We start from the raw sequence: 23,936 nt of genomic DNA on the forward strand, positions 1-23,936 counted from the left end.
GCTGCACCCCCGGAGGGGTTGAGAGGGACATTGGGGTCCTGTGGGGACACCGAGGGACACCCGGGCCTGGGGGGTTTGGGGCGTTGGGAGGCCCCGGGGAGGGGGAGCAGGGGACAAGTGGGTAGAACTGAGGGGACACGGGGACGGGAGCGGGGACACGGGGACAGAGCCGGAAGGGGCACAGGGACAGGAGGGGGGGACGGGGGTACAAAATGGGGGGACAAGGGGATGACGCGGGGCGGGGGGGGTGGGTACAAACTTGGGGGGTGATAAGGGGACAGGATGGTGGGACATGGGGGACAAAGCCGGGGGGATGTAAGGGAAGGATGGGGGATGACGTGGGGACAGGATGGGGGGACGTAGGGACAGATCCGGGGGGTGGGTACAAATCCGGGGGGTGCAGGGACGAGACTGAGGGGACACGGGGACAGAGCTGCGGGAGAGATGGGGACAGAACGCGGGGGGCGGGGACAAGGGGACAGAGCTGGGGGAACACAGGGGGACAGATCTGGGGAGGGGGACGTGGGGACAGAACTGGGGAGGGGGACGTGGGGACAGAACTGGGGGGGGGACGGGACACGCGGGGACAGAGCTGGGGGGTGGCACCAGCGGCCGAGCCGGCGTGGGGGGGCCCCACACTGCACAGCGCGGCTGCCGGGGGGGCCCCGCCGCAGGGAGGGGACCCCGGTGCGGGCGTGGGGAGGGGACCGCAGGGGACGCGCGGGGGTCCCCATGGCCGGGCTGCGGCGGCGGCGGCGGCGCTGAGGCCGAAGCGCGGCTGAGGAAGAGGAAGAGCGAGCGCTGCTCAGACCCAGAGGGCTCTGCGGGCAGCGGGGCGGGCAGAGCGCGGCGGCGGCGGCGGCGGCGGCGGCTCCATCACCGGCGCGCAGAAAGGGGAAGAGGAGCAGGAGGAGGAGCGGGGAGGAAGGAAGGAAGGCAGGAAGGAAGAAACGCCGCGGCGGAGGGGCCCGCGGGATGGCCATGGCCTGACCGGGCCGGGGCAGCGCTGCCCCCCGGCACAGCCCCCCGGCACAGCCCCCCGCCCATGGCGCGGTAGCGGGCGCGGGGCCCGGGGGCAGCGGCGGCGGTGGCGGCGAGCGATGCGGGCGCCGGGACCATGCTGAGGACCGAGGCCGGCGGGGCCGGGGGGGCCCCCTCGGCCGGGGGCGCGGCGGGGGCCGGGGGGCTGCGCAGCGCGTCCCCGCACCGGAACGCCTACGAGGCCACCATCCAGGCCCTGGCGCCCACAAAGGAGGCCGATGGCGAGGACGGCAAGAAGAGCCGCGGGAAGAAGTATGGCTCCAACGTGCATCGGATCAAGAACATGTTCCTGCAGATGGGGACGGCGCCCGGCCCCGAGGGCGCCTGCGACCTGGCCAAGGCCAAGGAGAAGCCGGTGCGCCTGTCCCTGCCCCGCGCCGGCAGCCTCGGCGACGGCGTGGACCAGGGCAGCCTCCTCAAGCTGGGCACCAGCGTCTCGGAGCGTGTCAGCCGCTTCGACTCCAAGCCCGACAAACCCTTCTCCAAGCTGCAGGAGACCCGCAAGATCTTCGAGAGGAGCCCGCAGGAGAAGGCCACCACCACCAAGCTGCTGCTGCGCAAGGAGCGCGCCGGCTTCCAGGACCGCAAGCTGGACGTGGTGGTGAGGTTCAACGGCAGCACCGAGTCCCTGGACAAGCTGGACGCCGACGCCGTGTCGCCCACCGTGAGCCAGCTCAGCGCCGTCTTCGAGAAGGCCGACCTGAGGAACAACCTGCACAAGGCGCAGGGCCGGGCGGCCGCGCCGCTCAACGCCAAGGTGGTGGCCAAGCGGCCCAGGGTGTTCGCGCCCGGCGCCGAGGCCGCGCGCCCGGGCGATGGCCACGCCGCCCCGGCACGTGCCCGGCCGCAGGACGAGGACAAGGCGGCCGGGAAGAGCGGGCGGCCGGTAGAGAAGGAAGCAGCCACGCCAAGGGTGCAGGAGGTCTGCAAGATCAAGCCCGTGGAGGTGGAGGAGAGTGGAGAGGGCGAGGAGGAGGAGGAGGCGGCAGCGGTGGCGGGTGAAGCGGTGCCCGCGCCCCAACCGGCCAAAGGGGACGAGGGTCTGGCGGCCGCAGCCCCCCGGCTGGACAGCGGCTCGGGGGCGGCCACGGGCGAGGAGGGCGTCAAGGGCGAGCGGGCGGAGGAGGGCGATGGCTCCGAGGAGGCCAAGAAGGAGGACTTCTCCGAGGCGGATCTGGTGGACATAAGTGCCTACAGCGGGCTCGGGGAGGACTCGGGGGGCAGTGGGCTGGAGGAGGAGGAGGAGGCCGAAGGGCTGTACGAGCCCGAGTCGGGCTGCGTGGAGATCCCGGGGCTGTCCGAGGAAGAGGAGCCCGTCCCCAACCGCAAGATCCAGTTCAGCACGGCCCCCATCCAGGTGAGCCTGGAGGGAGGGAGGGAGGGCACCCAGGGTGAGGGGTACCCCAGGGTGAGGGTACCAGGGTGTGGGGTACCCCAGGGTGAGGTTACCAGAGTGAGGGGTACCCCAGGGTGATGGGTGCTCCAGGGTGATGGGTGTCACAGGGTGAGGGTACCAGGGTGATGGGTGCCCCAGGGTGATGGGTGCCCCAGGGTGAGGGTACCAGAGTGAGGGGTACCCCGGGGTGATGGGCAGCCCAGACTGGGGTTTGTGACCCCCACACCATCACCCCTTTGGCAGGGACAGAAAAAGGGGCTGGGGGTCTGTGTCCTCATGCCCTGTGCCTCCCATGGGACAGGGGTACCTGCCTGTCCCTGTCCCTGTCCCTGTCCCTGTGCTGGGGGAAGCAGGCCCCGGGCCTGGCTAACGAGCTGGTTAATGAACGGCCATTCCTGGACCCCCCAGGGCCGGTGTGATGGGGACAGGTGGCACTGGGACCCGCTGTGGTGGGCCAGGCACAGCACCCAGTGCCAACCCCCCTTTGTCGTGCCCAGGCCGGGCCAAAACCGCTCCATATTTTGGGTGGGGATGCCCGAAATCCTCCAGCGTGAGGGGCTGGGGGATCCCTCGGGGCCGGGGCTCCTCCCTGCCCGGGGGTCGCTGGGGACAAGGTGGCGATGGGGGGGGGGATGTGCCACCCCCGTGTGCCCAACCCCGTGCCCAGGACGGTTTCGGGAAGTGGAGGCAGGGGAGGAAGGGGAGGAAGAGGAGGAAGGGGAAGTGGCTCGGCAGCGTGGCCGGGTGGGCGGCAGCACCCCCCCCCCGCTCCCGGCAGGGATCCTGCGGGGTTCGGGGTCTCCACCCGGGATGCGGGGGGGATAAAGGAGCCGTGCAGCTATTTCGGGGTGTTCCCTCCGGCACGGATCCCCCCGACCGCAGGAGCAGCGGTTGCTTTGTGCCGGAGCCGGGTTATTTTTAGAGCCCGGCCTATATTCTGGCTCTGAGTCAGAGCGGGTGGGTGGCCCCACCTGGGACGGGGGACAGCCACTGCCGTGGCCCGGCCGGGGGACAGTGGTGGCCGTGAGCTGGGGGGCTGCACGCTGAGGGTGGCCTTGGTCCCATGGGACACAGCCAGCCCAGCCCTGGGGAAGGTGCCCTGGCTGTGCATGGGGGTTTTGGGGTGCTCTACTCACCCCATGGATGAGGTTTTTGGGGTGCTCTACTCACCCCATGCGTGGGGGTTTTGGGGTGCTCTGCTCACCCCATGGATGGGGTTTTGGGGTGCTCTACTCACCCCATGTATGGGGGTTTTGGGGTGCTCTACTCACCCCATGCATGGGGTTTTGGGGTGCTCTACTCACCCCATGGATGAGGTTTTTGGGGTGCTCTACTCACCCCATGCGTGGGGGTTTTGGGGTGCTCTGCTCACCCCATGGATGGGGTTTTGGGGTGCTCTACTCACCCCATGTATGGGGGTTTTGGGGTGCTCTACTCACCCCATGCATTGGGGTTTTGGTGTGCTCTGCTCACCCCATGCGTGGGGGTTTTGGGGTGCTCTGCCCACCCCATGCATTGGGGTTTTTGGGGTGCTCTACTCAACCCAAAGGCTCTCAGCTTGGGGGGGGGTAAGGGGCAGGTGGGGGTGGGTGGGGTGGACACCCAGGTGTTAGAGCACCCCAGACCCCTGCCCGGGTGATGCTGAGCCCCCCAAACCCACTGTGGGGAGGGGGGGCGGGTGACACTGGTGACCCCCACCCAGCCCAGCAGTGGGGGCACATTGCAGTCCCTTCCCCACTGCAGGCCCCCCCCCACATCCCAAATCCCCCAGAACCCAGGGACAGGATGGGGGGCACAGCAGGGGACCCCCACAGCCCCCCAGGGACTGCCTGAGCCCAGGGGGACATCGGTCTATCCCCGGCCCTGCTCCTCCCTGTCACCCCTGGGTGCCACACGCGTGGGTCCTGCCCGTCCGTGGGTGTCACCAGGCTTTGTCCCCTGACACTCAGCCCTAATGCCCTTTGTGGCCAGGCTTTATCCCGTGTGCTGTCCCTAATCCACTCGCTCCGGAGGCACCGAGGGGCCGGGGCCCCTCCAGGGACATCTGCCAGGCCCGGCCAGCCCCTCCCCGACAGCCCCCAGGGAGCAGGGCATGGCACCAGCCTGGGGACAGCAGCCTGGTGGCCCAGCCCAGGTCAGCCAGGGAGGGTTTAGGGTGTCCAGGCACCGTCCCCTGTCCCAGAGCCACCCTCAACCCCTTTGTCCTTCCCGCAGCTCCCCCTCGCTCCATGGCACGATTTGGGGCCAGGGTTCTCCGGGGTCCCACGGGCTCGGTCCCACCCCAGCGTTCCTCGGGGGGCACCTGTGGGGTTTTCCCCCCTGGCTGAGCCCTCCCTCGTCCCCCCAGGTGTTCAGCACTTACTCCAACGAGGATTACGACCGCCGGAATGAGGACGTGGATCCCATGGCAGCCTCGGCCGAGTACGAGCTGGAGAAGAGGGTGGAGAGGCTCGACCTCTTCCCCGTGGAGCTGGAGAAAGGTGGGTCCTGCCCCCAAAGCGCCCCCCGGGCGCCCTGCGGCACCCTGGAGGTGCCACCCCGGCGGGACACGGCTCTGTGTCCCCACAGACTCGGAAGGGCTCGGGATCAGCATCATCGGGATGGGCGCGGGGGCCGACATGGGCCTGGAAAAGCTGGGAATCTTCGTCAAGACCGTGACGGAAGGGGGAGCAGCCCACCGGGACGGCAGGTACGGCCGGGGGGCAGCGGGGCCGGGGCTGCCAGCTGTGCCCCGGAGCTGGCCAGGGGCTGTGACCGTGCCCTTGTCCCCAGGATCCAGGTGAACGACCTGATCGTGGAGGTGGATGGCACCAGCCTGGTGGGGGTCACGCAGAGCTTCGCCGCCTCCGTGCTCAGGAACACCAAGGGCCGTGTCCGGTACGAGCTGGGCCTTGGGGGGGTGGGAGCCCTGAGACCCCCCCAGGCCGTGCTAAACCCCCGGGGATCCCTGCCCCACAGCCCATCCCCCCAGCCTGTCCCCCGAGTCCCCCGTCTCCCCCCAGAGTGCCACCCCGGTGCCCCCCAAAGTGCTCCCAACTCATCCCCAGCCCCCACAACACCTCCTGAACCCGAGAGGGCTGCAGGGAGAGCTGCAGGGCTGTCCCCTGGCTGTGCCCCCCCGTGACCCGCGGTGCCCCCCAGGTTCCTGATCGGGCGGGAGAAGCCGGGTGAGCAGAGCGAGGTGGCGCAGCTGATCCAGCAGACGCTGGAGCAGGAGCGGTGGCAGCGGGAGATGATGGAGCAGCGCTACACCCAGTACACCGAGGACGACGAGGAGGTGAGGGGACAGCGCTGCCCGGCAGGGGACACGGGCCGGGGGTGGCACGGTGGGGACCCCCAGGTGCCAACCCCGGCCCGTGCCCGCCGCAGACCGGGGAGTACGCCACGGACGAGGAGGAGGAGATGAGCCCCATGTTCCCCAGCGGGGAGATGGCCATCGAGGTGTTCGAGCTGGCCGAGAACGAGGACACGCTGTCCCCCGTGGAGATGGACCCCGAGAAGCTGGTGCACAAGTTCAAGGAGGTGAGGAGGGGCTGGGAGAGGGCAGGGGGTGCCTGCCCGGGGGGCTGTGCCCACCCCGTGCCCACCCCGGCTCTCCCACAGCTCCAGATCAAACACGCCGTGACCGAGGCTGAGATCCAGCAGCTCAAGAGGAAGGTGAGGGGGGGTCCTGGCTGCCCGGGGGTGGGGGGACACCCTGACAGCTGCCCTAGCACCCTGAATGTCCTTCTCCACCTGCCCTGCATGGGCCATTCCACGTCCTGCCGTGTCCTGCCTGTCACCTGGCTGTGCCATGTCATGCCACACTGTGCCGTGTCCCATCCCCTGGCTGTGCCGTGTCCCACCCCGCTCCCTGGCTGTGCCACACCCCGTGGTGACACCGCTGTCCCCAGCTGCAGTGCCTGGAGCAGGAGAAGGCGCGCTGGAGGGCCGAGAAGGCCCAGCTGGAGCAGAGCGTGGAGGAGAACAAGGAGCGCATGGAGAAGCTGGAGGGGTACTGGATGGAGGCGCAGAACCTGTGCCAGGCCGTGGACGAGCACCTCAAGGAGACCCAGGCCCAGTACCAGACCCTGGAGCGCAAGTACAGCAAGGCCAAGCGGCTCATCAAGGAGTACCAGCAGAAGTGAGGGCAGCTCCCGGTGTCCCCTCGGGAAGGAACCCGTCCCCAGGGTGTCCCACCCCCTCCCCCCGGGCACCCCTGTCCCTGGGTACAGACTGTGCCAGTGGGTCGAGCCATCCCCTGGCCATGGCTCCATCCCCGTGGGTCCATCCCTGGATCCCTGGCCGTGTGTCCATCCCCTTGCCATGGGTCCATCCCTGGGCCATGGGTCCATCCCTGGCCATGGGTCCATCCCTTGGTCGTGTATCCATCCCTGGGCCATGGGTCCATCCCTGGGCCTTGGTTCCATCCCCTGGCCGTGTGTCCTTCCCTGGCCATGGGTCCATCCCTTTGCCATGGGTCCATCCCTGGGCCGTGTGTCCATCCCCTGGCCGTGTATCCATCCCCTTGCCATGGGTCCATCCCTTGCCATGGGTCCATCCCTTGGTCGTGGGTCCATCCCTGGCCATGGGTCCATCCCCTGGCCGTGTGTCCATCCCCTTGCCATAGGTCCATCCCCTAGCCGTGTGTTCATCCCTGGCCATGGGTCCATCCCCTGGCTGTGTGTCCATCTCCTTGCCATGGTTCCATCCCCTGGCCGTGTGTCCATCCCTTGCCATGGTTCCATCCCCTGGCCATGTGTCCATCCCCTTGCCATGGTTCCATCCCCTGGCCGTGTGTCCATCCCTTGCCATGGGTCCATCCCCTTGCCATGGGTCCATCCCCTGGCCGTGTGTCCATCCCCTGGCCGTGTGTCCATCCCTTGCCATGGGTCCATCCCCTGGCCATGGGTCCATCCCTGGCCATGGGTCCATCCCTGGACACCGGATCCTCCCCGGTCAGCCCCTGTCCCTGTGCCCTTGGTGTGGAACCTCGAGGGGCTCTGACTCCTCCGTGGCACTCTCTGTCCCTGGGCACGGACCATCCTTCGGGCAGGGTCACATCCCTGAGGTGCCAAATCCTCCCTGGGCACTCTCTGGCTCCGGGCATGGACCTTCCCTGGTCGTGGGCTCACCCCTGGGGAACCAACTCCTTCCCCTTGACTCAGACCCATCCCTGGGGCACCAAATCCTTCTGGGCACCTTTTGTCCACTGGCAGGGACCTTCCCCGTGGCATGGCTCCGTCCTGGAGCACCCTGGGCCAGTGTCCCTGCCCAAGGATGAGCTTTGAGCTCCCTCCCGATCCCAACCCTCCCCGGATCCCATGATCCGTGAGGCACCAGCTCCTTCCTGAGCATGGCCCATCCTCCGGGAGATCCCTGGGCACCACAACCCACCCAGCAGGGTCCTGCCCTGGCACCCAAACCCCGGGGTCCCCCTGGGACGTCCCCGGCTGTCCCCACAGCAGCCACCCTGCGGGTCCCCACAGGGAGATCGAGTTCCTGAAGAAGGAGACGGCGCAGCGGCGGGTGCTGGAGGAGTCGGAGCTGGCGCACAAGGAGGAGATGGAGAAGCTGCAGGAGAAGGTGGGCACGGGGCGCCGGGACGCGGGATGTCCCTGACCCCCCGCCCGGCCCCGCCCGGCCCCGCCGCTCCCAGCGATGGATCCCGGGGATCTGCTCGGCCGCCGGAGCTCTGCGGGGCGCCGGCTCCCTCTGGACTGAGCCACGCATCCCACGCCGGATCGTGGGGGATCTGCTCCCACCGGACCCTGCTCCCGCCGCCGGATCGCTCGGGATCTGCTCGGATCTGCTCGGGCGCCCGAGTCTTCTCCCGGCCCTGGATCTCGCTCTGGATTGCAGCGGATCTGCCCGGGCTCAGCTTTGGGGCCTGACATCCCCTAAGAGGGCGAGAGGGATCTCCCCGGGCTGTGGATCCCGGTGGCGCGTGGGGGATCCGCGGGATCCCGGTGACCGGCGCCAAGCGCGGGGCCCGGCGCGCTCCCGTTGGGATCCCATGCTGGTCATGCTGGATCCCCCCACGGACCTGCGGATCCTGCGGCGGCCCCAGCGCGGGGCCGGGGCCGTGCAGGGCACAGCGGATCCCCCGTGGCCACCGGATCCCAAAGGATCCCGCCCGGGGGGTCACGGGGGAGGGGCCGGCCCTGCCCGGCCGGGGGGCACCAGGGCACAGCGGGGAGGTCCCCAACACCCAGCAGAGGCTCCCCCACCACCACTCAGCCACCTCCATCACCCCCAAAATGTCCCCCGGCATCCCACAGAGACTCGCCCAGCACCTGCCTGCAGCCCCCTCCCCATCCCAACCCATCCCTGTGCCCCCCAGTCACTCCTGTGTATCCGCCAGTCATCCCTGTGTGCCCCCCAGTCACCCCAGTGTGTCCCCAGTTACCTCTGTGTCCCCCAGTCACCCCTGTGTGTCCCCAGTTACCTCTGTGTCCCCCAGTCACCCCCGTGTGTCCCCCAGTCACCCCAGTGTGTCCCCCAGTTACCTCTGTGTCCCCCAGTCACCCCCGTGTGTCCCCCAGTCACCCCAGTGTGTCCCCCAGTTACCTCCGTGTCCCCCCAGTCACCCCCGTGTGTCCCCCCAGTCACCCCCGTGTGTCCCCCCAGTCACCCCCGTGTGTCCCCCAGTGTGTCCCCCGGTCACCCCTGTGTCCCCAGTCTGTCCCCCACGTGTCCCTCTGTCCCCCTTGTCCCATCCCTGTCTTCCCTGTCGCCCCTGTGCCAGCCCCCACCCTCCACCCCCCTTGTCCCCCCCATGTCCTGCCCCCCTTGTCCCATCCGTCCCCCCCATTTCCCTGTCCCCATGGCTGTATCCCCCACCCCCACCGTGTCCCCCCGCCCGTCCCACGTCCCCATGCGTGTCCCCGTGTCCCCCCCACCCCGGTGTGTCCCCCCCGGCCCCCCCCCGCTGAGACCTGTCCCCTTTGCTGTTTTTCAGATCTCCGAACTGGAGGCCAAGCTGCAGACTTTGAAAAATTCCAACCCGACCTAAACCACCCTCAAACCGCAGCGATCCTGGGGGGGGGGGCCCCCCTCCCCCCGCCAAGCCCCGGCCCTGCCCCCTCCCCTTCCCAGCCCTTCCCCGGGGGGGTGGGGGGAGGTGAGACCCCGCCAAGGCCCTCCTGGTGCCCCCCCACCCCCCCACGGGGGCACAGACAGCGGGAGGGGGCTCGCGGGGGGTCGGGGGGGGACACCCCGCGTTCGTGTCCGTGTCCAGTGTGAGTCTCGTGGTGACGTGATGGACCCGCGGGGGGGGGCGCGGCCCCCCCCAGGCCCCCCCTTCCCCTCGACGTGACCCCCCCCCTCCCCCCCTTCACCCCCAGACACAGCTGGCACCTGGCTGGACGCTGGGGGGAGGGGACACGGGGCAATGTCCCCCCCCACCCCAAATGCGAGCCATGCTGGGGGGGACCCTGGAAGCCCCCCCAGACCCAGCTCCTTCTCTTGGGACTCGCTGGAGCACGGCCGGGGGGGGGCGGTGGTCTTTGCCCCCCCCCGCCATCCACAGACTCACCCCCAGCCCCACATCGAGGCGACCCCGGGACCATCGCCATGGGGGGGACCCCAAGTGTCCTCCCCCCCCTCCCCACTCAGTGCCACCATCGCCGGGCAAGGGGGGGACCCCCGAGCCTTTGCCAACCCCGCAGGGGATGGGGGGGCACCAGCCCCACTGCCCCCCCCCGGGAAAGGGGGGGCTGCCTGGCACCCGTCTGTGGGGACGCCCTGCTGCCCCCCGGCCCCGCCAACGCCCCCCCCCAAGCCCGGGGCTTTCGCCTTCCCCGGGCGGGGGGGACACACGGGGGTCCCCTCAGGGGTGGGGGCGATGCTCCCATCCCCTCACCTGTAAATACCCCCTCCCCCCAAAAACCACAGCATTTCTCTGGGGCTGGGACACACCCCCCCCCGACCTCCGGCCACCCCCGCCGGCCCGGGGGGGGGGGTCCCGCCCTCTCGGCCCGGGGGGAACCCCTTTAATTTTCATTTCTATTTTGCCCCCCCCCTCCCCCGCCCCCGAGTCTCCGACAGTAACTGGATGTGGGGGCAACTGGGAGCCAGAGCTGGTTATACTGGGAAGGGGAGGCGGGGGGGGGGCGCGTGGGGCGGCGGGGGGGGGGAGGGGGGGGCGGGCGGGGCTGGGGGGTCCGACTGGATTGGAGCCACTTGGGGAGGGGGGAGGGGGCTATTTAAGAGGGGGAGGGGTCCGGGGAGCGCGAGCCCCGGGGGGGGGGCCGGGGTTATTTAATCTCACACGTGTACCTGTGGGTGTATATACTATATATAATGTACCTATGTATGCACCGCTCCCGCTCTCAGCGCCCCCCGCCCCACAACCGCGACCCCCCCACCCCCGCCCCGCCCCGCAACCGCGGCCTCGGCCTCCCCCCCCACCCCCCGCCCCCCTCTGCCGGCGGATGGGACGGGGGGGGGGCACTGGGGGGGACTGGGAAGGGTGGGGGGGGAATGTGGGGAATCATTTGGGGTCACGGCAAGGATTAGGAAGGGGTGGGGGGCACTGGGGAGGGGGGTGAGAAGAATTGGGAACACTGGGAAGGATGGGGGGAACTGGGAGGGCTGGGAGTGATTTGAGGTCGTGGGAAGAAGCCGGGGGGGCACAGGGGAGTGGGCAGGATGGGGGACACTGGGTGGCACTGGGAGGGTTGGGAAGGACTGGGTGCACTGGGAGGAGCCCCCTGGGCTGGGGGGCACTGGGGAGGATGGGGAGCCTGTGGCGGGCGGGTGGCACCGCTGTGCCGTGCCCGGCGTGCCCGTGTCCCTCCGGTCGCTGTCCCTTCAGCACCGCCGCGTGTCCCTCCGTGCCCGGTGTCCCCGTGCCCTCGGTGCCCCCCCCGGCGCTGTCCGTTCAGCACCCCGCGTGTGTTTGCTGTCCCTCGGGTCCCGGTGTCCCCCCCACGGTGTCCGTTCGGCACCGGGCTCGTTCCGGGCGGGGCAGACCCCGCCCCCGCCGCCCCCGCCGTTTCCGGGTTCCTGTGCCCCCCCCGCGGCCCCCGGCCCGGCGGGGCGGCTCGGCAGCGCCCTCCGCTCCCACCGGCCCCGCCACCGGCCCGGCCCCGACCCCGGCCCGGCCCGGCCCGAGGCGACCGGGGGCGATCAGGATGCCCCAGGAGCGCGGGTGAGTGGGGAGGGGGGATCGGGCAGGGCGTCACCCCTGGACAGCGGCCCCGGTACAGCCCCGGTACTCCTCCAGCCCCCGGTACAGCTCTCGGTACAGCCGCGGTACGTTCCCGGTCGTGCCCCTCCCCCGGGACAGCCCCGGTACAGCCTCGGCAGAGCCTCGGTACGTTCCCGGTAGTGCCCCTCCCCCGGGACAGCCCCATCCTCTCGGTTCGGTATTCCCGGTCCAGCTCCATCCCCGATCGCCATTCCCGGTCCAGCATCCCCGGTCCAGCCCCTCGCCGGTACCGGCCCCTCCCGGGGCTGCTTCAACCCCCCCCCCCCCAAATGCTGCCGAGGCCCGAGGAGCCCCCGCTCCCCTCCCCGAGACTCCCCGAGCACCGGGGGGCGGGGGGGTTTAACCCCTTCCCGGCCGCTCTGCAGAGGATGTCCCCAGCCCCCCGTCCCGCGGGACACGGGGAGGCACAGAGGGGCTGGTCCTTCCCCCTGAGTGTCCCCTCTGTCCCCAGCCCTGTCCCACCATGTCGGTCTCCAAGCTGCAAGACACGGACGAGGTTTTTGGTGAGTTCCTGTGGGGGGGGGCGGGGGTGCAGAACCCCCCGAGGGGTGTAGAGGGTGCAGAGCCACCCGTGGGTCCCCGCCCACCCTCAGTGTCCTCCCGTGTTTGGGCTTGGGGACAATGTGTGCTTGGGGACACAGGGATGTGCCTGGGGATGGGGGCATGGGGACACACGCGGGGGTGTGGGGGTGACAAAGACATGGGGACACATCCAGGGCACACAGGAATGGGGGTACAGGCACAGGGGTGTGCAGGGGGTGACAGGGACTTGGGGACATAGCAGGGGACATGGCCCAGAGCCACCCCTCAGGTGGGATTGGGGTACAGTGGTCAGAGCAGGGTGGGGATATTGGGGGGATCCCGGTGGGACCTGGGCAAAGTGTGTCCCTCCTGGGTGACGGGGACACTCTGTCCTCAGGGTCACCCCACTCCTCTGACCCCATGCTGGGCCATCTCTTTGAACATTTCTCTCTGTCCCCCTGTCCCCTGTCCTGCCCCACCGGGGTGCCCCACCCATGTCCCCAATGCTTCCCTCTCCTTGTGCCCCCTCCTGTCCTGGGACCGCCCACCTGCCCTTTGACTCTCCTGCCCTGTCCGTCTGTCCCTGTCCCTCTGTCCCCTCTCCACTGGGCTGGCCTTCCCTGTCTGTCCACCTGCCTCCAACGCTTCCCTGTCCCCTTCTCCCTGCTCATCTCTCCCTCCATCCCCTATCCCTCCATCCATCCATCCCTCCATCATCCCTCCATCCATCCATCCATCCATCCATCCATCCATCCATCATCCATCCATCCATCCATCCATCATCCATCCATCATCCATCCATCCATCATCCATCCATCCATCCATCCATCCATCCATCCATCATCCATCCATCCCCCATCCATCCGTCCGTCCATGGATCCATCCATCCATCATCCATCCATCCATCCATGATCTCCATCCATCATCCATCCATCATCCATTCATCCGTCTGTCCATCCATCCATCCATCCCCCATCCATCCATCCATCCATCCATCCACCCAATCTCCCTCCTTGTCCATCCCCCTATCCACCCCCACGTCCCTGCTCTCTCCATCCCACCCCACGCCATCCCGGTGTCCGTGTGTCCGTCCGTCTGTCTCTCTCTGCCCCGGTCTCTCTTTCACTCCCAGATTTTACCGCTGTGGTTCCAGAGACGCCGCGCTTGGACAGCAGCTTGCACAAGGCCCGCGCCCGGCTCCTGGCCCGCGGCCGCCGCCAGCGGCCCTCGCGCTCCCGCCTGCGCGACAGCGCCAGCTCCACCGAGGGCGACGAGGGGCCCGAGGCCGCGGTGAGATGGGGGACACCGGGGCTGGGGGGTCACAGGGACTGGGGACCTCAGGGATGGACTTGGGGGACACCGGGGGCTGGGGATGTCACAGGGACTGGGGATGTCAGGGACAGAGTCGAGGGACGCTGAGGGCTGGGGGGTCACAGGGATTGGGAACCTCAGGGATGGACTTGGAGGGCACCGAGGGCTGGGGGTCACAGAGATTGGGGACCTCAGGTGATGCCAGGGCTGGGAGTGTCACAGGGGCGTGGGGTACTGCAGCCCCCAGGGGTGGCAGAGGGGTGTCATGGATCCTGGGGACACCAGGGCTGGGGGTGTCACAGGGGCTGGGGACACCAGGGACCCCAGGGACAGGCCTGGGGGGCACTGTGGACACCAAGGATGGGGTTGGGGGATGCCATGTTTGGGGGCAGGGAAGGTGGCCGAGGGGACAGCTCCGGGGGGCTGCAGGGGTCTGACCCCCCTTGCCCATGCCCCCGCAGGGCACTGAGGGCGAGGGCAGCCCCCCGGCCCCCTCGCCCTTCTCCCGCACCGACGGCTTCTCCTTCGAGCCGGGGGTGGCACGGCCGGGCCTGGGGGACCCCCCGGCCCCCACGCCCCCCCTCAGCCGCTACCGGCCCCTCACCAACACCCCGTCCCAGGAGGGGCTCTCGGGCCCCCCCGCGCCCCAGTCCTGCCCCAGCTCCGACAGCTCCCCCGGCTTCGCCCGCCGCGACCGCCGGCCCCGGCAGCACAGCGAAGGTGAGACCCCCCTGAGCCCCCTGGGGACTCCTGGGGGGACAGTGGGTGACAGCCCGGTGCCACCCCTGCAGATGACAGCCGGGACATGAGCCCCCCCTCGCCCGCCAGCCCGACCGTGGGGCTCGATAAGAAAACACGGAGGAAGTTCTTGGATTTGGGGTGAGAGCTCGTCCCTGGGCAGGGGGGGAGGGATGGGGAGGGGACAGAGGGGGACAGGGGGAAGGAGGGGGGATGGGGAGGGACAGAGGGCTGTGGGGATGGATGGATGGATAGATGATGGATGAAGGATGGATGATGGATGGATGGAGGTCATAGATGGATGGATGATGGATGGATGGATGATGGATGGATGGATGATGGATGGATGGAGGGATGGATGGATGATGGATGGGGGATGGATGGATCCAAGGATGGATGGACGGACGGATGGATGGGGGATGGATGGATGGATGATGGAGGGATGGAAGGATGGATGGATGGATGGAGGGATGGATGGATGGATGGATGGATGGATGGATGGATGGAGGGATCCATGGATGGACGGACGGAGGGGGTCCTGGTGCCCCAGCCTTCAGGTCACCACCCCTGTCCCCAGGGTGACCCTGCGCCGGGCATCCTCTGGGAAGAGCCGCAAGGAGAAGAGCAGCAACCGCCTGTCCATGGGCAGCAGGTGAGGGATCCCACCCCCGGGCAGGGGGAGAACCTGGAGACATCCTGGGGACATCCTGGGGACAACCTGGGAACGCCCCCTGACACTGCTCTGTCCCTAGGGAGGTGGCAGAGGGGCCTGGCCGCCCCTCAGGGTCCCCGTTCCTGCCCTTCTCCTGGTTCTCGGACAGCGCCAGGGGCTCCGGCTCGCCCGGCTCCGCGTCCCCCGCTGGCTCCCCCCGGCACGAGGGGCTCAGCCCCGCCAAATCCACCTCGCAGGTGAGCGCCCGGCAGTGGGGATGGGCCTGGGGACCCCTAGGGAGCTCGGTGGCTCTAGGAGAGGAGGTGACACCAGCTCTGGGGACAGGGGGACAAAGCCCCGTAGGGTCAGGTAGCAACAGGGAGAGGACTCGAAGCCCCATAGGGTCAGGGTGGCTTTGTGGGGGTGTCAAAGCCCTGTAGAGTCAAGACAGGTATTGGGGGTCGCCAAAGCCTTCAAGGTTTGGGGTGGCTTTGTGGGGGGATCAACACTCTGAGGGGTCTGGCAGCCCAACTGGGGGGTTGTGGGGTGGTTCTGGGGTCACTGGGGGCTCTGTGGTGGCTCTGGGGGTCGCTGTGGGCTCTGCGGTGGCTCTGGGGTCACTGGGGGCAGTGGGGTGGCTCTGGGGTTGCTCTGGGGGGGTCACTGGGGGCTGTGGGGTGGCTCTGGGGGTCACTGGGGGCTGTGGGGTGGCTCAGAGGGTCACTGGAGGCTGTGGGGTGGCTCTGGGGGTCACAGGGGGCTGTGGGGTGGCTCTGGGGGTCACTGAGGGCTCTGCAGTGGCTCTGAGGGGTCACTGGGGGCTCTGCGGTGGCTCTGGGGTCACTGGGAGCTGTGGGGTGGCTCTGGGGGTCGCTGGGGGCTCTGCGGTGGCTCTGGGGTCACTGGGAGCTGTGGGGTGGCTCTGGGGGGTCGCTGGGGGCCCTGCGGTGGCTCTGGGGGCACTGGGGGCTCTGCGGTGGCTCTGGGGGTCGCTGTGGGCCCAGCCCTGCTCCTCTCGCTGCCCCAGGACTCCGAGCTGAGCGAGGATTCGCCGCCGTCCAGCGCCAGCCCCCGCCTGCCCGGCTCCCCCAAGTGCTCGTACCCCTACCACACCCTGTCCCAGTCCTCGGACGAGGTGAGGGCGGCGTGGGGGGCTCGGGGACGGGGGTGTACCCCCCCTAGGTGGCCCGGGGACCCCCGGCTGACCCCCGTGCACAGCTGCTGGAGGAGCCGGCGGGCGCGGCCGCGGGCTGGACGTGCGGCCAGGTGGGGCAGTGGCTGCAGAGCCTGGGCCTGGAGCGCTACGTGCGGGAATTCGCGGAGCGCGGCGTGGACGGGCCCCGCCTGCTGCACCTCGACGGGGCCAAGCTCAAGGTGCGGGGCCGGGGGGGCTCCAGGGGCCCCAAAAGATGGAGGGCGAGAGGGTCTGGGTGCTCCAGTGGGGGATTCCGTGGGGCAGGAAGGTCTGGGAGGGTTCGGGGTGCCCAATTCCATGGGGCAGGAAGGTCTGGGAGGGTTCGGGGTACCCCAAAGGAGGTTTCCATGGGGCAGGAAGGTCTGGGAGAGTTCGGGGTACCCCAGTGGGGGATTCCGTGGGGCAGGAAGGTCTGGGAGAGTTCGGGGTGCCCCAAAGGAGGTTTCCATGGGGCAGGAAGGTCTGTGAGGGTTTGGGGTGCCCAATTCCATGGGGCAGGAAGGTCTGGGAGGGTTCGGGGTACCCCAGTGGGGGATTCCGTGGGGCAGGAAGGTCTGGGAGAGTTCGGGGTGCCCCAAAGGAGGTTTCCATGGGGCAGGAAGGTCTGGGAGCGTTTGGGGTGCCCAATTCCATGGGGCAGGAAGGTCTGGGAGGGTTCGGGGTACCCCAGTGGGGGATTCCGTGGGGCAGGAAGGTCTGGGAGAGTCCGGGGTACCCCAAAGGAGGTTTCCACCGGTATCCAAACCCCTTTGCCCAAGCTGGCCGCTCCATGGGGCGGGAGGCCCGGGTATCCCAAGGATCGATCCCAAGGGACGGACGGGCGGTTCTGGAAGGAGCTGCTGGCCGGGGGGCGTCCCGGGGTGGGGCTGGTCCCGGGGCAGGGGGTCCGGGGGTGTCCGTGCCCAGCCCGCGCTGCCGCAGGCGCTGGGCGTGGGCAGCTCCCAGGACCGCGCGGTGCTCAAGCGGCGGCTGAAGGAGCTGAGCCTGGCGGCCGAGCGGGAGCGCAAGGCCCGCGAGAAGGCGGAGAAGCAGCGGGAGAAGCAGAAGAAGAAGGACCAGGAGCAGCGGCGGAGCTGAACGGGGGGGGGGTCCCCGCACCCCCTCCCCACCCACATCCCTCCTCGGGACACACCGCCGGGGACACGGGGCACGGCCGAGGGACAGCGGGGGCAGGTGGGGGGAGCAGCACCTGCCCCCCACCCCCGGCTCCAGCCGCCCCCTCCCCGCCCAGCCCGGCCCCCCCCCGGGCCCCTTTCCGGGGCTGGACACCCCCAGCCCGTCCTGTCACCCGCACCTGTCACCACCCCCGAGGGGTCCCAGCCCCCTCCCCACCCCGTATCCCCTGGCACAGGAGGGGACAGGGCATGACCTGACCCCCCCCCTACACACGGGCACCCCCAAATCGGGGGCGGGGAGTGAACCCCGCCCCCCCCCCAGCCCCAAACGCGGCCCCTCGAGGCCACCCCAGGAAATAAAAGGGTATCAAGGGCCAGTGCAAACCGGAGTGACCGGTGTCACCTGACTGGGGGGGGGCACACAGCAGCTCCCCCGGCCCTGTGTCCCTAGGTGCCACCCCCGGACTGAAGCCTCAGCCCCCTCCCAAGGCTGGAGGGGGTAAACTGAGCCACCAGGACCACAAACCACCACAGAGGTTCAGTCAACATCCAATTTATTGCCAGTGGGGAGGGGTCTGGAGGGTCAGGGGGGAATTTGGGGAATGGAGGGGGGGGGAGGGTTGAGCAGGTCACAGCCAGTGGGGGTGGGGACAGCTCAGTAGTGCAATAAAAGGGAGGAACAGGGACAGGAACATGGGGGGGGTGCTCAGGCCTGGTCCCCCCACTCCATCAGGGCTGTGGGTGCAGGGAAGTGCTACTGGTCCTACTGGGACAAGGACCAGTCCCTTGCTGGGATGGGGGACACCCCCTGGGGCAGGTGGGAACTTCGGGGGGGGGCAGTGAAGGAACAACAGGCACTGCTCCAACCCTCCCCATCTCTGTCCCTAAGTGCCACCAAGGCGGGGACACCAGGACACCCCCACATCCCACACTTCCCAAGGAGCCCCCTGAAGAACCCGAATGCCAAACACCCCCTGGGGCACTCGGGGACACCTCGTGGGTGGGGGGGCTGAGGGGTCCCGGTGCCTGGGGGGGCCCGGGGGGGGCTCAGGGCACGCGGTAGGTGGAGGTGTTCTTGGGCTCGGTGCTGGGCACGCACCAGTCCCCCGCCTCCTGGCTGGCCTGGTAGTGCCGCCACGCCGACTTGTTGTACACGGGCAGCCGCTCCACCGAGTCCGTGGACAGCGCCTGGGTGGGGGCACGGGGCTCAGGGAGGGTCCTGCGCCCCCCCAGGCCGGGGCTGGGCACGGGCACCCACCTTCAGGTAGATGACGGCGTCGGTGCCGAAGCCCTCCATGGAGAAGAGCTGCAGGTCCCCCTGGAAGTACTTGGCGTAGAGGCGGGAGATGGGCAGCCCGTAGCCAAAGCCAGCCTGGGGGGGACGAGGCACTTGGGCTGGGGGGGTCCCCAGGGCTGAGGGGGCACCCCCAGGGCACCCCTGGCCTCGCCACAGCGCCCCAAGAAGCGCCAGGAGTGTCCCCTGGCGCTGCCAGCGGTCGTGGTGGCACCGTCAAAGGGCCCCAGAATGCACACAGGGGCCCCTGCCACCCCAAAGGGTCCCCATGCCACCCCCAAGGGGTCACCATGCCACTCCAAAGGGTCCCCATGCCACCCTAAAGGGTCCCCATGCCACCCCAAAGGGTCCCCCTGCCACCCCAAAGGGTCCTCATGCCACCCCAAAGGGTCCCCATGCCACCCCAAAGGGTCCCACTGCCACCCCAAACAGTCCCCACATCACACCCAGCCTACCAAAGTGTCCCCGTGCCACTTCCAAGCACCCCCATGCCACCAAATGTCCCCACGCCAGCCTAAACATCCCCAAAAGGTGCCAGGCCAAGGCCAAACCTCCCCGTGCTACTCCAGCCCACCCCAATCACCCCCAAAACACTCCTAGGCCACTCCAGCCACCTCCAAATCTCCCCCTGCCACTCCAGGTCCCCAAACGACCCCCAAACCTCCCCGTGTCACTCCAGCCGCAAACCCTTCTCCCTCTCCCCCTCCCCTGGGGGGGGTCATGTACCAGGGGGGCCCCCCCGGAGCCCAGCTGGGGGGTGGGGGCAGTCGAGTACATGTAGCTGAAGAGCCGCTCGATCTTCCTCAGGGGCACGCCCATGCCCCTGTCACTCATCTGGGGACACCACAGCAGGTGACAACCCCGCTCCTGTCCCCCCTCCCCGGAGCGCCCCCCGCCAGGGTGGGGCTGGGGTCCCTCACCCGGATGGACAGGTCCTCCTGGCCCAGGGCCACCATCACCCTGATGGCTGGCAGCCGGGGGCTGTTCTCGTGGCTCTCCACCGTGGCTCTCATGGCGTTCTGGGGACACAGAGCCCCCGGGGGTGTCAGGGGGTCCCACACAGCCCCCCCCCCGCGACCCCCCAAAGGGCTGGGCTACCTTGAACAGCTCGAAGAGCATGTGGTACAGGTGGGACGGGACGTAGACGATGCTCACGGGCTGCTCCGAGTTGCAGGCTGGGGGGGACACTGGGATTGGTGGGGACAATCCTGACCTGAAACCTCCCCCAGCCCTAAATGGGTCACCTGAGAATCCCCCCATCACAGGGACCCCCCAAACCTAAAGAAGCCAATATCCCCTGTCACAGGGAGCCCATTCCTAAAGGAGGCGAGGGCCCCCTGCCGTGCAGACCCCAACCCAAAACGAGCCACACAGAAATCCCCCTGCCCCAGGGTCCCCAAACCCAAAGGAGCCACCTGAGAATCCCCAAACTTAAAGGAGCCACCCACGATCCCCCTGCCTTGGCCCCCCCATCCCCTCAGCCCTGCTGTCCCCTCAGACTGCTGTCCCCTCACCGTTGACCTCCTCGATCTCCAGGTCGGGCGAGGCCATGTAGTATTTGTCACACAGCAGCTTGGCCATGTTGTAGGCGTCTGGCAAAGGGAGGGACAGAGGGCTCAGCACCACCAGGACCAACAGGGGCAGTCTTTGGGGTCCCCCCACCCCCAAACATTCCCCATTCCTACAGACCCGGGACGTTCCTGGGGTCTCCTGCAGCGACCGCACAGCTCAGGGGACAGTTTGGCTGAGGTCACCCCAAACTTGTGACACGAGTGGTGCCAGGAGGACTTTCAAGCAACCCCCACCCCCCAAACTGCCCCTGCCGTGGGGTGGGGACCCCAGACCCCACCAACCTCTCACCACGTTGGCCACGTTGCAGTGGGGGTCGATGCTCCCGATGTGTTTGGGGTGCGCGGGGTTGGTGCTGCCATCGAAGAGCAGGGCTGGGGAGGGGACAACGAGCTGGGGGCACCCCAGGGACACTCGGGGACACCTCTGGGAGACCCTGGGGCTGTGGGGGGAACATTTGACACCAGGGGAGATGCCCAAGACAGGATCCCTGGGGTTAGTGGGGACCCTCAGAACAGACCCCTGGGGATGGGGGGACATTCTGGGGACACCCAGAGATGATGGGGACCCTCAGGACAGACCCCTGGGGCTGAGGTGACCCTGAGGACAGACCCCTGGGGATGGGGGGACATTGTGGGGACATCTAGTGATGACAGGGACCCTCAGGACAGACCCCTGGGGTTGGGAGGACCCTCAGGACAGAGCCCTGGGGACACTCCGGGGGGTTCTGGGGACACTCCCGTTCTGGGGGACAGCCAGGAGCCCCCAGGCCGGGCAGCCCCCCGAGCCCCTCACTGTGCTGGTTGATGAGCATGCGGATGGAGATGCGGCTCAGGTAGAAGCGGTCCAGGAAATACTGGATGTTCTGGTTGGACACGGGGTCGTCCCCGTATGTCTCCTTGTACTCGATCACCCCCTGCGCCATGGTGGGGACAACGTCGTTGTGGCGGTTCCGGATCGTCACCAGCGCGTTGGTGAACCTGCCCAGGGGACAGGGACAGCGCTGGGGACACCCGCTCCAGGCACAGCCCCGATCCAGGCCGGGATTCCCCGGGAGCTGGGGGCGCTGGCAAAACCCGGAGCTGGCTCCGGTGGCACCGGGGGTGGGGGCGCTTCGGGGTGACCCTGGGTGACACCAGCACGGGTCTGGGAGGAGGTGACACCCGCAGCTGGGGACAAGGACACGCCGTCACCTCCTGACTCACTGTCCCAGCGTGGCTTGGTCCTCGGGGTCCCTGTCGTGGAATTCCATGATGTCCAGCAGGCTCTGGACGTACCTGGGGGGACACGGTCATCCCACAGCTGGCACCCCCAAACAGAGAGGACACCCCAGGTGACACCACACAGAGCCAGGGGCCAGCACCCCTCAACCCAGGCCCCCGCCCCAAAACCTGCTGCACCAGGGGTCGCTGTCCCACCCCAGTGCTGGCACTTGGGGACACGGCCCCTCTGATGGGGGTGGGGCTGTGATGGGGTGGCACGGCCAGACCCCCTGGCACGGCCAGATCCCGCTGGCAGCGGCCCAGGACACCGGACAAACAACGTGTCACGTGGTGGCCCGGGAGAAGGGTCACGCTGCTGGCACTGGCACGGGGACATGGCATTTAAAGGGACACTCAGACCCACCCAGGACAGGGACATCCTGTGGCCCGGTCCCTTCAGGGAGCAGGTGGCACTGGTGGCTCCCCCGCTGGCAGGGGAGTGTCCCCAGAGGACCTGCAGCCCGTGTCACCCAAGAGCACGGCGTGGCACCAGCTGCGGAGTGCCCTGTCACCCCTCCCTCTGTCCCCCTCCCCATGCCAGCTCCCTGCAGGGGAGGACAGCTGGTGACAGCTGTGGGACACACGGTGGTGGTGGCACCCGCGGGCAGCGACAGGAGCCGCGGTGGCAATGGGAGCTGCGCAGGGGACCCGGGAGGGTGACAACAAGGGGACCCATGGCAGTGGGACCCCAGGCGAGTGGGGGGACCCGTGGCAGCACAGGAGTGGGGGGCGGCAGTGCCAGCAGCCCCCGTGGCAGTGTCCCCGTGTCCCCAAGGGCCTGGACTGACCAGCTCTGCACCAGCTGCACGGAGGGCGTGCGCAGCACCCGGTCCGGGAGCAGGTTGATCTCCTTCATGATGTTGGAGAGGCGCACGGGCAGCTCCTGGCGCAGGAAGGCGAACGACGTCTTCTCACAGGCATTGCTGGAGCCTGGGGACACGGGGGGGACACGGGGGGGACACGGGTGAGCACCCCAGAGCCAGCGCTGGCGGCACTGCCACCCCTCTGGCAGCGGGGAGAGGGGACAGAAGCAGGTTCTGGTCCTTGGATGGGGAGGGTGTGAGGGCTGGGGGACACTGGGGGACACTGTGGGGGACAGGGAGGGGGACAGTGCTCAGCCCACTGGGGAGGACAGGCTGGGTGCCCAGTGCCACCCAGAACAGCCCAAACTGGGGCTCGGAGACCCCCGAGTGCAGCTGGGAGGGGAGAAGGAGCTGGGCCAGCACCAGAACCCAAAGCAGGCCAGGGACTCGGAGAGAGGTCCCCAAGCAGGAGCCAACATCCCACAAGGCAGGGGGGGCACAGCTGACCCCAAAGCCCTGGAGGGGCAGATCCCTGGGGACAGGGGATAGTGGGATGGAGATGGGGGGACAGGGAGGACCCCGGAGTGCAGCCCCCAGCCCGTCTGGGGAGCAGGGGACGAGAGAGGGCCAGGCTGGGTGACAGCAACGGGGGGACATCCCCACCCCCGGGGGCACTGGAGCGGATTGGGGGGGGTCCCAGCTGTCGTCGTCAGGACGTGCCCCAAATGAGGGGGGTCTGGGGGCCAGAGGGGACACCCCCAAAAGGGGCCGATGAGGAAACCACGTTCCAACCGCACTTATTTACCCGGGGGGGGGCGTTGTTAACTCTCCCCGTCCCCAATAATAACGGGATATTTGGGGGGGGTCAGGGTTACCCCGGCCCCACACACTCACTGAGTGGGGGGCAGCCCCCAGACCCCTCAGGGGTGGGGAGGGGAGAAACGCCTTGGGGGCGGGTGTGTGAAGGAATTCCCGGGGAGGGGGGGCTGGGAATTCCTGGGAAAGGGGGCCGGGAATTCCCGGGGGTGTGCACGGAGCTCCCTCCCCCGAGCATCGCCCCCACACCGGGTGTCCCCGCCGAGGGGGGGAGGGCCTGGGGTCGACACGAGGGGTATCCCCATGCCGTAGCAAGGTGGGGGTCCCGGGGCTGGGCAGGGGGCGCGGTCGGGGGCGGGGGGGGGGGGGGGGGGGTTCCCTTTATTTACCGAAGTCCAGAAACTGCTTCATGGAGAGCGGCGACGGCGAGAACTTGCTGAAGTGCTCGATGTAGGTGGGGACGCCGGCCAGCGCCGCGCGCTTCCCGAGGCACCGCAGCAGCCGCATGGCCCCGCTGTCCCCTCAGGGTCCCTTCAGTGTCCCCTCAGTGTCCCCTCAGTGTCCCCTCAGGGTCCCCTCAGGGTCCCCTCAGTTTCCCCTCAGCGCCCCCCGAGCCCCCCGGGCCCGGCCGCGGCCCCGCCCCCGCCGCGCCGCGCGCAAACAACACACCCTCTGTCAATCAACGGGACCCAGCCAATCAGCGGCCCGCTATGCAGCAAAACCCCGCCCCAACCCCCCCGTGCCTATCCGCTGGGCACGCCCCGCTGTCAATCACCGCGAGCCACGCCCCTCAAGGAAGTGAATGCTGCCCGCCCCGTTGTCAATCAGCGCGCGCCTCGCGGCCAATCAGCGCGCGCTATGCTTTTGGCCCCGCCCCACCCGGCATAACCCCGCCCCTCGCTGACGCAGCGGCGCTGATTTGCATAACCGGGGCTCCCATCAGCCCCTCGGGGGTCCCAGATCCTTTCCCGGGGCGTTTCGGGGGGGTTTGAGCCTTTCCCGAAGGTTTTAGGGGGGTCTGAGCCCACC

The 23,936-nt window shown here is 68.9% G+C and overlaps 3 protein-coding genes across 6 annotated transcripts; 2 read left to right on the forward strand and 1 right to left on the reverse strand.

The window, feature by feature from the left end:
* The first annotated feature begins 943 nt into the window (after positions 1 to 943).
* On the forward strand, positions 944 to 9,545 carry PPP1R9B (protein phosphatase 1 regulatory subunit 9B). The gene is made up of 10 exons (XM_068211883.1): positions 944 to 2,398; positions 4,785 to 4,917; positions 5,006 to 5,126; positions 5,210 to 5,314; positions 5,579 to 5,714; positions 5,807 to 5,959; positions 6,041 to 6,094; positions 6,331 to 6,560; positions 7,906 to 8,002; positions 9,378 to 9,545. The coding sequence occupies exons 1-10, from the start codon at positions 1,118 to 1,120 to the stop codon at positions 9,429 to 9,431; spliced, it is 2,364 nt and encodes a 787-aa protein (XP_068067984.1). The 5' UTR covers positions 944 to 1,117; the 3' UTR covers positions 9,432 to 9,545.
* On the reverse strand, positions 1,141 to 23,528 carry PDK2 (pyruvate dehydrogenase kinase 2). Of its 2 annotated transcripts, XM_068211954.1 has the most exons (12): positions 23,297 to 23,528; positions 22,077 to 22,218; positions 21,232 to 21,303; positions 20,822 to 21,006; positions 20,311 to 20,400; positions 19,972 to 20,049; positions 19,556 to 19,632; positions 19,378 to 19,476; positions 19,184 to 19,291; positions 18,422 to 18,535; positions 18,203 to 18,351; positions 1,141 to 1,154 (listed from the first exon to the last, which is right to left on the reverse strand). In XM_068211954.1, exons 1-11 carry the CDS (start codon positions 23,412 to 23,414, stop codon positions 18,211 to 18,213), a joined length of 1,224 nt encoding a protein of 407 aa, XP_068068055.1. In that variant the 5' UTR covers positions 23,415 to 23,528; the 3' UTR covers positions 1,141 to 1,154; positions 18,203 to 18,210. The 2 variants fall into 2 exon arrangements, with proteins under 2 accessions (XP_068068055.1, XP_068068054.1); XM_068211953.1 differs by lacking the exon at positions 1,141 to 1,154 and having other exon boundaries at positions 17,837 to 18,351.
* On the forward strand, positions 11,375 to 17,195 carry SAMD14 (sterile alpha motif domain containing 14). Of its 3 annotated transcripts, none has more exons than XM_068211959.1 (10): positions 11,375 to 11,570; positions 12,082 to 12,133; positions 13,285 to 13,442; positions 14,084 to 14,183; positions 14,255 to 14,342; positions 14,779 to 14,853; positions 14,954 to 15,110; positions 15,881 to 15,988; positions 16,072 to 16,227; positions 16,970 to 17,195. In XM_068211959.1, the coding sequence occupies exons 2-10, from the start codon at positions 12,094 to 12,096 to the stop codon at positions 17,123 to 17,125; spliced, it is 1,038 nt and encodes a 345-aa protein (XP_068068060.1). In that variant the 5' UTR covers positions 11,375 to 11,570; positions 12,082 to 12,093; the 3' UTR covers positions 17,126 to 17,195. The 3 variants fall into 3 exon arrangements, with proteins under 3 accessions (XP_068068060.1, XP_068068058.1, XP_068068059.1); XM_068211957.1 differs by having other exon boundaries at positions 11,378 to 11,570; positions 13,925 to 14,183; positions 16,970 to 17,193; XM_068211958.1 differs by having other exon boundaries at positions 11,379 to 11,570; positions 13,306 to 13,442; positions 13,925 to 14,183; positions 16,970 to 17,193.
* Positions 23,529 to 23,936: the final 408 nt, after the last annotated feature.

The sequence above is a fragment of the Anomalospiza imberbis genome, chromosome 22, assembly GCF_031753505.1.
Source record: "Anomalospiza imberbis isolate Cuckoo-Finch-1a 21T00152 chromosome 22, ASM3175350v1, whole genome shotgun sequence".
Classification (NCBI taxonomy): domain Eukaryota; kingdom Metazoa; phylum Chordata; class Aves; order Passeriformes; family Viduidae; genus Anomalospiza; species Anomalospiza imberbis.

What these genes read in the sequence shown, in the direction of transcription:
- SAMD14 (XM_068211957.1), top strand. Translation starts at nt 12,094, where the DNA reads ATGTCGGTCTCCAAGCTGCAAGACACGGACGAGGTTTTTG. An exon ending in GCCCCGGCAGCACAGCGAAG is followed by an intron (nt 14,184 to 14,254) that starts GTGAGACCCCCC and finishes CCACCCCTGCAG; the next exon opens with ATGACAGCCGGGACATGAGC. An exon ending in AGGAAGTTCTTGGATTTGGG is followed by an intron (nt 14,343 to 14,778) that starts GTGAGAGCTCGT and finishes CCCTGTCCCCAG; the next exon opens with GGTGACCCTGCGCCGGGCAT.
- PPP1R9B (XM_068211883.1), top strand. Translation starts at nt 1,118, where the DNA reads ATGCTGAGGACCGAGGCCGGCGGGGCCGGGGGGGCCCCCTCGGCCGGG. An exon ending in AACACCAAGGGCCGTGTCCG is followed by an intron (nt 5,315 to 5,578) that starts GTACGAGCTGGG and finishes GGTGCCCCCCAG; the next exon opens with GTTCCTGATCGGGCGGGAGA. An exon ending in ATCAAGGAGTACCAGCAGAA is followed by an intron (nt 6,561 to 7,905) that starts GTGAGGGCAGCT and finishes GGGTCCCCACAG; the next exon opens with GGAGATCGAGTTCCTGAAGA.
- PDK2 (XM_068211954.1), bottom strand. Translation starts at nt 23,414, where the DNA reads ATGCGGCTGCTGCGGTGCCTCGGGAAGCGCGCGGCGCTGGCCGGCGTC. An exon ending in CATGCTCATCAACCAGCACA is followed by an intron (nt 20,401 to 20,821) that starts GTGAGGGGCTCG and finishes TCCCCTCCCCAG; the next exon opens with CCCTGCTCTTCGATGGCAGC. An exon ending in ACGCCGTCATCTACCTGAAG is followed by an intron (nt 18,352 to 18,421) that starts GTGGGTGCCCGT and finishes GCCCCCACCCAG; the next exon opens with GCGCTGTCCACGGACTCGGT.